This window comes from Gavialis gangeticus, unplaced genomic scaffold (assembly GCF_001723915.1).
Source record: "Gavialis gangeticus isolate Ggan-Ray unplaced genomic scaffold, GavGan_comp1, whole genome shotgun sequence".
Lineage (NCBI taxonomy): Eukaryota > Metazoa > Chordata > Crocodylia > Gavialidae > Gavialis > Gavialis gangeticus.
This window is the reverse complement of record NW_017729025.1, coordinates 148,370,463-148,382,487: the sequence shown is the minus strand read 5'-3', so window position 1 is coordinate 148,382,487 and position 12,025 is coordinate 148,370,463. Positions and strand designations below refer to the sequence as shown.

The 12,025-nt window shown below is 46.9% G+C and overlaps 1 protein-coding gene across 2 annotated transcripts in view; it reads right to left on the bottom strand.

Moving 5' to 3' along the window:
• The window catches only part of LOC109299181 (cytosolic 5'-nucleotidase 1A-like), a 33,835-nt gene that overhangs the window by 8,134 nt on the left and 13,676 nt on the right, over positions 1 to 12,025 (bottom strand). For both annotated transcript variants that reach the window (XM_019519746.1, XM_019519745.1), the window contains exons 2-5: positions 6,980 to 7,038; positions 5,492 to 5,659; positions 2,947 to 3,076; positions 1,064 to 1,186 (exon numbers count right to left, since the gene is read on the bottom strand). In XM_019519746.1, the coding sequence (XP_019375291.1) occupies positions 1,064 to 1,186; positions 2,947 to 3,076; positions 5,492 to 5,659; positions 6,980 to 7,024 (466 nt within the window). In that variant the 5' untranslated portion in view covers positions 7,025 to 7,038. The remainder of the gene's footprint in view (positions 1 to 1,063; positions 1,187 to 2,946; positions 3,077 to 5,491; positions 5,660 to 6,979; positions 7,039 to 12,025) is intronic.

Here is a 12,025-nt window from a genome sequence, read left to right as displayed (position 1 = left end):
GCCCAGAAATATATGAGCCCTGGGCTAAGCATTCAATGCCCACTTGAGACCAGGAAATTTTGGAAATGTTGTGTCTGTGTATGAGACGGTGGGGAACAGTCTGGACATGCATAGTTTCTTCTATTGTGGCTCAATCCAGAGGCAACTGCCTCTATGGAAATACTTTCACTTATTTTAATAGGCTTTGGATCAAGACTTCTAACCTCTGGCTTCTCCAGACAAGAACAAATCCTGAAATAGGGCTCAATTATGCAGCTAGAGTCAGCACCATTCTGGGCATGAGGAGATGCACAACTCAAATGTTAAGTGTCTGAAAATGCCCCCAGTGGTACTAAGGGAGTGAGGCTTGTGGCTCTTCTGCATCTGCTGTAGCCAGTACTCTCCAGCAGGTGTCTGTCCTACCCTGCCAAGGGCTCCCCTTCCCTGAAAGAGGTTAAGCACATACTTAAATCCACCCATCTTAAGAAAAGTGGTTCTGCTCATTTTTAATTGAATTAGCAATTTTCAGTTGATAGTCACGATGCCCTGGAAATCTGATATCCACAATGACTCTTGCTCTGTTGTGGGGGCAGGAATATGCAGGTGACCTGTCAAAACAGCTTGAGGCTCTCTCTCAAAATTCACATAACACCCAGCTCATGGCTGGGTTGTAGACAAAGAGCTTTCCACAGAAGCTATTCAATGAATATTGAATACATGTGAGAAACCACACTCCCTGGATGAGTGGTAAATTCTTCAATAATATATTGATAACAAGGTACATGCCCAGCTGTACCACAGAGCCACCAACTGATTAAACATTCACCATCAAACTTCCGTGAGAAGGCATTGCATGACTCCCAGTCTCCACTGAATTGCCAACCATTCTGTTTGTAATTGTTTTCTATCAAAGATCAAGCTCCAGCCTAGAACTAGTTTTGAGTAACGTGTTATAAATTCCTCTGAAAGTGCAAGGCTTGACACTACCTTGGTAAGGACAATGATTTGGGGAAATGGCACCAGGCTTGAGTGCCGCAGCCTGAAAGGGGGAGGGGATGAAAGAGGACAGAGAGAGAGTACACACCTCTACGAAGGGCATTGCACACATCTGTCCTGTCAGCCGAGAGGAACAGCTTGACATTATGGGACTTCAAGTACTGGGTGGAGTCTTCATCGCTGACGAAGCAGAATTTGGAGATCTCCAAACCTTCATATCAGAAAAAGGAAAGGAAAATCAATGCAGATGATGATCCCTAATTCTTCTGCAAGCCTTCTCTTCCATGCATCTCAAAGCCCTCTGCTAAGAAGCTCAGTATCATGATCTCCATGGTATAGATGGGGAAACTGAGGAAAGGAGGAGGGAAGTAAGTGGCCCAGTGTCACCCAACAGATTGGGAATGGAATCCAGCTTGCTCAAATCCCATAACCATACTCTATTCATCAGGCCACAAGGCTTAAGATGATCAGTAAAGGGGACTGTTAGGACTTGCCAAAAATTTTCAGTAAATGAGAGTGCCTTCTGGTCATTTCAGCCAGCAGCTGGAAGCTGTTCTGGGTACTTCTGATGCTGTCTATTGCTCCTCTGTTCCTGTAAACCCACAGGTCTCAAAATATAATTGTCCAGCCCTTAGTTCCTGCACCTAACCCAGACGTTCCCAACACCCTCCAGGCCTGAATCTCTGATGAACGGGCTCTTTTTGTGACTGCTTCCACTTGTGCCACGTGATGGTAAAAAGCTACCCATTGACAAAGTTGCACCCACCAGGGACAAGATGCTAAGACTGCATTCAAACCTGTCACATGCTTTGAAAGGTGATAGACTCAAGCTCTTCCAGAGGAAGAGGGAAAGCTAGGGCAATATTCTGCCCCCACCCCCACCAGGTTCTCAAACTGGCCCCACCCCTGTCAGTTCTCAAACTGCCCCAGGAAAGAGTGTGACTCAGATTGGGTCACACAAGTGTCTCATGCTATTTGTGTGAGATGCTGCTAGGTGAGTGGGCCTGAGCACTGCATAGTAACTGAATGAACTCCCACCAACAGTTCAGGCATATGGCACACTGTTGTATGGCCCAGTGTAGCTGGCCGTCCCCATGGGAGGCCTTCCAGCTCGCAGGGAGTTATCACATAATTCCTGTGGCATTAGCCCACTGCTCTCCTGCTGCCGTGGCCCATGTGCACACCCAGGCCGTGTTCCCCTAACGTTAGAAGCAGATCCAAGATTTTACAAAGGAGGGTGCAGAAGCAGCAACGGGAGCTCCAGGGGTGGCTAGACCCTGCACTCTCAGCCTCCTTCCCCACCTCCCACCAGGGCAGGCAGACAGTGCCACAGGAACAGTAGTCAGGGACTTTAAGTCCCCACAGCAGATAATTCCCTACCCTTGCTCAGAGGCATGTCCCTTCCCCTCCTCCCTTACCTCCTGCTACTGCTGTCCCAAGGAATTATTAACTTCTTCAGGGACTTAGTCCTCATCTGCTGCTCCTGCTGTGTGGTCAAAACGAGGGTTACAGCCATGCCAGTGTACCCCTTCTCAATTGGCCCCTGGCTAATGTTGTGCCCCCTGTATCAAAACACTGTTATTTCCTGACTGCTTCTGCACAATGATGGGAAATGATGGGTTGATCCTTTCAGCATTGCCACTGTTACATGGTGTCCTCACAGTGTGGAGGCTTCACACCCACTATACTCCGCACCCAAGCATCCTCCTGGAGGAGGCAGACGTTCTCCAGATAAATACAGTATCCCATACACTTTACTACCATGTTCAGTGCTATCATTCTATTCTTACACTCCCTTCCCTTATTTATCATATGACTGATATATTTCATAAAAGTCAAAGGTCTTGTCTCCCTTTCTGGGCTACTGGGATCTCCTTTTTTTGATTTCACAGAAGTCCTTGGAGGAGAGGATAATTCCCCTGTTCACTGAAAGAGGGCGGGCATCAAAGTGAGGGAAGGGGGCTTCCTTACCATATTGCTTAGCGCTGTTTACAATGCGCACACCACTCTCTGGGCTGTTGTTGGAGAGCACAATGACATCAAAAAGCTTCTTTTCCTCAGGGTTTCTCTCCAGGAGTTTCTGATTTACATATTGTACTGCCTGGGACAGACAGAGAAGGGACACCATAGTGACTGTTCTCCAAGTTGCATACAAACAAAAAAGTGCTCACAATCCTCTCTCATACAATTCCAGCATCACACACGCATACATGAGCACACATAAGCATATGCATGCACACATCCCTCCCAGGGTTGGAGAGCATGTAAGTTGCATTAATGCAGGCAACTGGAGATCTTCTTGTTTGTCTGCATGATGTGGTGGCTCCCTCAGACAAGGACAGACTGTTGTGGAACGAACAGCTTTATCTTATGCACTCCATCTGGGATTTTAACCTAGGGCAGCACAGCAATCCTGCCAGTGAATATGTTGAATCATTATGGTCCCTAGGCTCTGGTAGTCACATCCCAACCTGAACAGAGAGCAGGTGTTTAGTAATTTGGTTTGAGTACTTTAACCTGTTGGCTAAACCTGAACCAAAATCTACCCCTTTGGGACCAGCAATAGTCAACTGCACCACTATCACTCCGAGACAAAGCCTCCTGTTCAGGTCCTGTCAATCTTCTCCCCTCTCTGGGGATGCAAAAGCAATGCAACTGACTCTGCTGGTCTGCCACCATCTGAAACCTTCAAGGCCTCAACAAAGCAGGTATCAGGTCTGACAGACAGCTGCCCATGCTTCATTTCCACTCTCAAGGCTGCTGCTTTTGGTCTGCTACAAACAGCCCACCTTTGGGGGCTCTCCACCCAGCCGGTCTTCTTTTCAGCCTCTTCCCAGACTCTTTTGACTTCTTCAAATTCCTCCTCCTTGGCTCTGTCTCAGGCCCACTGACAGGACAGGGTTGGGACTCTTGCCTTTTTCCTACAGTTTCTCTCTTCATCATACAAGGGAGCATAGCAAATATGCCTTGTCCCCACCTGTTGCAGGGCACTTGGGTGCCCTGCGCCTGAAAGCAGAAATGGCTCTGGAGAGACCCCTAGTGGCGAGAAGGGGGAGGCTCAACTGCCAGTCACCAGAGCAGCACAGGTACTGGTTCCTAGGGCAACCAAGGGACCCAGCAGACAGGAAGGGGCAGGGCTTGGCCCTTCTTAAGCCCAGGCATTAGGTCAGGAGGGCAGTTCCCCTCTGGCGGCCAAGGAGGGGGGAGCTTGGCCAGTGTCGAGAGAAAGGAGAAGATCGACTGCATGAGCATCCCCTGGTTGCTGCCATGGGTTGGTGTATTTTCCTGGTAGGGGTAGAAAGTTGTTTTGACGGGACGGTTTGGTTTTATGTTATAGCCCAGGGGCTTTGGGTTTTTTGTGTTTACTTATAACCGGAGGACCGGGTGAGGCTATTAGGGGTTGGAGGAGGCCTCATAGGGACTCCACAGTAGTGTGGGGGTCCTGGTGCCAGAAAGGGGTGCAGAATTTGGGGTGCATTGGCTTCAGCCCCAGAGCAAAGGGGGATAGTGAGGAGCCCCAGAGCGAAGGGGGCAGCGAGGAGCCCCAGGGAGGTAAAGGAGAGGGCCAAATCGCAGCAGAGATACTCCTGTTGCACCTCTCCAGACTCTTCTTCACTGTGGAGAAGAGAGGTCCCTTTACCCTTGCCCTCTTTTCAGCCTTGCAAGACCTACAAATCCCACCAGCAATGGTAATAACAACTCCTGAGGCTTCTACATCTGAGTGGAAACCAGGAGGAGACCAGCACTATTTTGTGGGGTTTTTTTATCCCTATTATACTATACATGCAACTTGCCTCCCTACTTTCAGAAGTCACCAGTGTCCCATGGTGTCATCTTCCTTCCATGTTTTTGGTAAAAGGCCCTTTCTCAGGAAGAAACTTCTTCAGGCTAGTGTTCTTGTTAATGCTGCCTCTCAAACTTTCCTTTCCTAGATAGTTACTAGGAAGACTGCAGCAAAGAAACTAGTGTCACCTGCAGTGTACAGACTTCCCTTTGTCATCCTGGGTGTGGCAGGGGAATTGTTATGTATACCTTAACCATTAAATAATAAGAAACCCACCGGAGCACTTTCCAGGCTGGCCAGTCATTCACTGTGCAGTGCCTGGCTTCCTGAGTCAGTAGTATATCCCCATATCCCCCAAGTAAACAAAGACAGATAACTTAGAGATAAATGCCTAAATGATGGCAAACAATGGCAAAGAGCTTGACTTCTATAAACAGCCAGGCCAGGCATGTTGCTGAGCAAATTGCTTCACTTCAATGGCAGCAGAAACCACACCTCATGCTCATTAAGACCTAAGGTGGAGCATCTTGGTCTGATGAGAGCAGCTGGCCTGGTAACCCGACTGTGGGTAAAGTGTCCTACCTATGTAAAAGGAGACTTTGATACTTCCCCATGAGTGATTGGAGAATCCCTCCCAGAGTTAAGCAAAGACTGTAAAGATTGAAAAAACAAAAGACCACAAGCCAAGTTCCCATCCCTTGATCAGAGCCAAGTCTGTTCCTGGTGTCTCACCTGAATGAAAGGGAAGGCTGTACCTGGCTCCAGGGGCTTATCCTGATTGGCTTGCTGGTGCCTCACAAACTCCTCCTTGCCCTTTGCCAGGAACAGCTCGTGTTCCTCCTCTAGGTTGAAGATGGCTCTAGTTGTCACAGCAATGACCAGCGCCTCATTTGGGTCTTTCTATGAAGGGAACAGCCAAAAAGAAGGAATGGACTTAAGAAGGAGCTCACAGCATTTTTCCCACTTACATCTTGGGCTCTTAAACACAACCACCCAAGCAACTGCATAAGAACGCTACTCTACTGGCACTGGTGACTCAAGGTATTAGACACTGCAGCAATTTTCTTCCTCTCTGCCTTGCCTCTACATTAGCTCCTATTCATTCAACTTCCCTCTCTCCTACCACAGGCAGCCAGTCACCCTAGGCAAGAGGCAGTTCAGAGGGAAAATAAAAGTCTGGAAAAGGCACAGCCATTGATCTCTCTTATCCAGCCTTCTTTGGTCCGCCAGTATCACTGCTACTACAGGTTACCCCTGAATGTCACTACATTACGTCTCCAACTACTGGGAGTCCCCCTTTCAGAGCCTGGATGTTGTGGGCATCCGTGTACATTTAAGTCTTGTCCATCACAGCAGCTGAGACTAAGCTGGTGTCAACTGCAAGATACCTGATGAGTGAAGCAGTTCTCTGAGGTGAGACCAGACAGGAACGGACATGGGCTAGGACACTTATTCCATAAACAGCTCACTTATTACATACAATGTGTTGACCAGGATAAGTTCAGATTTAAGCCTCTACATGGCAGCTGAATACTGAGGGAGATGCAGATGCAGTGAACACCCATGGTATTTACTGCTTACCCCTCAAACCAGAGAAGACAGACAGGTTGGAAACCATGTGACCCCCAACTCAGCTGCCAAGAGTGACAAAAGCTGCTGTCTATCTGGGGACTGCCTAAATTTGAGGAGGTGGCTCCCTAGTTTTGGCAGACCTGGGGGCATTATCCTTGCAGAGCTGTAGATTCCAACAGCCATGGCACATGCTTTACAAACATCTAGTGATGTGTGTTGTCATCATGGTCCAGCTACACTATCTGTTACTGATACATCTCACTTCACTGGCATTTAGGCCCCACTCTTGTAAGCTCAGCCCCAGCCTTGCAAGAATAATAAAAGGTCAATAATAGTATAGTATTTTTTAATTGACGCATGCACTTGAGAGTGCTCAGCTCAGCCACTGCAAAGGGAAGTTTCTGCAAATGAATCTAGTCTCATCCACTCTTTTGCAACTAGGGTTCAATCCTTCCACCATTTTCAACACAGAGATCCCATAAGGTTCACTAAGAGTTGCACTTTTTAGCTCTCAGCTCGGTGCTTAGAAGACTGGACTGTGCTCATCTAGAAACCCAAGAATTTTGGAACATTGCCCTGAAATTAAGTTCTTGAAATACGGACTATAACATGTTAAATCAAATGGGTTTTTTTTCGTTTTGTTTTTACCTGTTTCACGCTGGTGTTGATAATTGTGCCGTCAGCCTCTGCCATCTTCTATCTCCAACCTTAAACAAGGGAAAATAAGTTAGTGGACTGATGCAACACAGATAAGTATTTTTGTCACAGGAGATGACACAGATTTGTCACACATTTTTTGTCACAGATTCTTGTCATTAACCGGCTGTTTGCAAGTTGTAACCAATGGTCCAGCAGTAGGAATACAGGATAAACCATTCCAATTTAATCTGGCCATTATCAAATTTATGAAACAGACTGCTATTCAGCCCATACCGGCTTTTGATATTTTTGAAGTACTAGTTAGTTACAGAAAGTAAGTAATTAGTGCTAGAACTAATCTCCAAAACTGGTCAGAAAAAAAGAAGTTGTGGTACAAATAAACAATTGACCTCTTGCATGTCTGCTCTCTGTGCATAGTGCCTATTTAGGGCTAATGATCAATGACAGTCTTGGAGTGAAGGTTTTTCTGGAGAATGGGAGCGTAGAGCTCCAGGTTCAGTTCCTCTCTGCCACAGACTCCTGTTGTTTTCCTGAGGAAATTACTTAATCCCTTTCTACCTCACTTCCCAGTTGCAAAATGTGCACAATACTTCCCTAACTCAATGGGTTTCACTGGTGCTATGTAAGACCCTAGGTGGGTGTTCAGTGCATTTGACTCAAAGAGCAAAATTCTTTGATTAACACACTTCAAAATCCACCTGGCATATACCAGGACAAAATTTGACCCAAAGCATCTGGTACAAAAAGCTGGTCTTTCAACAAAAGGGAAGTTTTTAGTATAGTACTTAAGCAATCCTGAGGAAATTAACTAATTGCGTAAACAGCTACTTTCATAAACGGAATACGTACGTATTTAATTATGGTATTAAACTCTGCAGTGAAACTATTTAAAATAGACCCGTTAACTCAACCTGGGTAGTAAAAACAGAGCCAAAGTCCAGACTCTGCTAAATTCAGTAAGTTGAGATGCATACATTAATCTATGTCGGTGACACCTATAGCCAACACTGTCAAGTAACTATAGTTAACATAAGTCAAGTAACTATAGTCGACGTAAGTCAGGTAACTCCCAGACCAGCCAAAGTCATGGTTACTTAAATCTGTAGACACCAAGATAGAGCCAAATGTGGGGTTCCATGAATTTGGATAGGGAGTGCACAGATAGCTGGTCTCTCTCTGGACTACAGCAGAAGAAAGGGAGTGTAGATTAAGAAAGAGAAAAGACTATATTTTGGGGATTTGAATGCAGTGGTCTATGAGCTCGGTGGACTCCTGGAATTACATGCTATATGTCTGTTTGTGAATATACCTCACCTCCAGGATGCTCAAGGTCCACCCTTGCTGGGAAAATGCTAGATGACAGGCCCCAAAACTCAACTCACCAGGTTTGAAGGCTTAGTACACCTGCTGATTTTGTACTGTACTTCCCAGTCCCCTTCATCTTAGGGGGCCATGTCGGCTGGTGTCTGGCCATGCCCCTGCTCTGGCTACAGAGTAGAGGGGTGGGGCCAGCCTTGCTCTCTGGAGCAGGCAGCACAGCCCAGCCCAGGGCTGCAAAGCATGCTGGGGACTCTGATTTCACTTAAACCAGGAAGGGGTCTGGGACAGAAGTTCCATAAACTGGTGTCACCTCAATCAGTTAAGTCTGATACTATATTCAGCCAGGTTTATCTTAAACCGGTTTCAGCCATTTTGAAACTGGTTTATGTGCACTGAACTATTAAACTATAAGAACTTCTGCTGCTATAGGTTTAAACTAGTTTCTGATCACTTAAATTGGTTTTTGTGTAACTTCTGTCCCCAGCCTAACAGTGCAGGCAATCTTACGTTCAGCCTTCAGTTAAAACAGCAGCAGATGACAACTCCTTCTCTGTTGGTGCTCTTCTGTAAGCTAAATGTGGTGAATATGCATCAGAGTCTGACTCCACAATTTTTTCAGGATTTGCCTTATTATATTAGTAGGTTTTCCAACAGCTTGTTGGACTGGGGGTTATACAAACTAGTCAGACTATCTCAGGGAAGTCAGACTAGTTTAGAAGAGTAGTGCTCAAACTTTTTGGCCAGCAGGCCTAATGGGCAGTGCCCAATCCCTCCCTCCATCGGTCAGATCCAGCCAGTGGACCCAGTCTGGTGCCTAGGACAGGTGCAGCAGGGCCCCATGTAGCCATGCAGAGGTGGGCAGCCCAGCCCTGATTCAGCCATGTGCTGTGAGGGGGGCATGACCTGGTCCCAATCCAACCCTGTGAGGCGGGGGGGATGCATAGCCTAACTCCGTGGGAAGCAGGGGCATGGCCCAACCCCAGTCTGGCTGTGCAGGGGGTGGCTTGTGGCCCAGCTCTGCCCTCCCTATGGAGTTTGGGATTTTGACAGCAAGGAGTTGTGGCAACAGTGCCACTGCTCTCCCGCTGCCACATTTCTCGGCCTGTGAAGAGCCCTGCGGGCCAGATTCCAAGGGATCATTGGCTGCATTTGGCTTGCAGGCTGGGGGTTGAGCATCCGTGGTTTAAAACATATACAGAGCTTTATTCCAGCCAACATAACCTTCTGCCTGTTTTGCCTCAGGGAACCATTTTTTCCTATACCACTAGGATGGGCCCTTTCACTTGTCTTGGCCTGTATTCTTGGCATGTGACAAAGCTTAAGTTTTTCCTTTGTGTTGCTGTCCATTTAATGCTACTATAAAATGTCTCTTGTTCTTTTCTTAGATTTTTTCAATCCCTGAAGGATCTTCACCTGTTAACTTTTATTTCTAAATCACAGACAAATAGGACTGGAAGGGACCTCAGCAGATTATCTAGTTAGGCAAGGTCTAGAGCAGGGCAAGATCATTCCTGTCTAAACCATCCTAGACGAGTGTTTGTCTAAACTGCTCTTAAAAACTACCAAGGATGGAGATTCTACAACCTCTGGAGGCAGTGTGCTCTGTCACTTAATCACCCTCGTAATGAGAAAGCTCTTCCTAATGTCTAATCTAAATTTCCCAATTTAAGATTGTTGATCCTTGTCTTGTCTGCAGCGGCCACACAGAATAGTCTCTCTCTTTCTGGCAAAGCACAGGTTTGTGTACCCATGTCCAACTTAAGTTCATAAATGTGCCAGTTGCTTTTACATGGATAGTCTAAACATCTGCTGCTCCATTGTCCACTATCCCTATGAAGAATTTATCTGAGGTTGTTGTGCTGTCTGTGTCTTCTTTGTCCTCATTGTGCACATTCTGCTGGTGCTTGCAAACTCAAACAAAGCACTGTAATCCATTGCAGTTCTTGCACCTTTTCCCACATTGCCAAGCATTGTCTTGGCTTGTGTTGTGTAGCTCCATGTGCTGTTTTTCCTGGTCTCCAGCTTTGAGCTCCACTTGTCTTTATGGCAGCTGTGTGTCATTTCTTGTACCATTTTGCTTTCTCTGTCATGTCCATAGTGTCACGAGCATGGTTCACCTTATGTAGGCTTAATTCTAGATGGAGTGACTTCTGTTGTTGGGCAGATTCAATCAACAGTTAATACTGGATGTCCCAGTGGCCTCTCTCTCAGTAATTTTGTCCCAGATCCGAGTCACCATCTGGTTTATTACCAGGGACTCAGTCAGCTCCCGACTCCCTTCCAAATTACAAGGTTCTTCAGCCTCAAACCAGTTACAAATTTCTGTGGTTTCACCTTATTTGTCCTTTCTACTTAAGAACACCTCTTTCAAAACTTTCTCTCTTAATATGGAGTGCACTGCTCATCAGACTTCTTTAATACAGTTTCACAGAAAGCCTCCTTTGTTCGAGTTAACTGCAATCTGCTCACGCAGCAAGAGCTATAGGACCAGCAACTAGCCGAAGTCATGTTCTGACTGTCCTCCTTTGGCTGGCACCCACTGCCTACAGAACAAAGGACTGTTTCAACTGATCATACTTTCCAGCACGCCAGAGGTTTGGCTTTACTAGGACTTTTACTTGCCCCATTGTTCTTCCACTCAGGCTTTTTTCCCTCCTAGTACGATGTGGTGCACCCCTGTCAGGCCAGGCCTCTCTTGGGTCTACTGTCTGGTACCATGTGAACCAGTACAACCTGTTCCATGGTTAGGTTGTCGGTAACTAAACCAGTGCCCACACCTGGGCTAGCCTGGGTAAAGAGGATGTGTGGACACCCAGTAGGACTAAAAACAAGACCTGTCAAAGGGCAGATATGCTTCCTGTGAGCCAACAGCCGTCGATACCTGGAGAGGAGATGGGTGCCAGTAGGTCTTCTTGCCCAAAGAATCACCAGTGATACAAAGCAACTCAACTAACCTCATGCTGGATCGGTTGAGGCCTGGGTCTACAACCACACAAGGAGGAATGGAGGAGGGTTGTTACAGCATTTAAGGTGCCAACAGTTGCAGCAGCCTCGGGACTAACTTGGCTTGACCATGTGGTATTCAGGGAGCTACTGTGCTTGCAAGAGATTTTCTTTTACCATTTATTCCGGCTGGACAGAGCAATGAGAGATTCATGGGGCCCTGCCTAGACTCTCTGGAAATGTCAGCCCCATGTCCACAGGGCTGCGTGTGTGGGAAGGGGTGTGTTCAAGCACAGCCCACTCACCTGCTCCCATTTCTACCTGCCAAATCTAGAACTGTAGTGGTGAAGCTGCACCAGAGACGCCCCAACAGCTGCTTTCAAGCCTACTAGAGATGAACATCTCTAGAGCAACCATGGAGTGGGGGAGTACCCCTGCACTGGGATCACTGTGCACATTTAGGTTTGATGCATGCAAGGAGTGGGTGGCTGGTGTGTGCTTGAGAGCATCTTTTCCAAAGAGAGCACCAAGGGAACAGTATAGACATAGCCTCTGTGAGAAAGCTTAACCCTTAAAGCCCTTACACACCACTGTAGCACATAACAGCCATATGGAAGATCTGTCAGTACTCAGACTGCATCAGAACGGGAGGCTGTTGAGGGAGATGCTGATTTGCAGTCAGATCTCTCTGACTCTATCCTAGGCCTATGTAATGCATTTGAAAGGGAATTCCCATCAGAACAGAGGAGGAATAGCATTGTGAAGGGATGG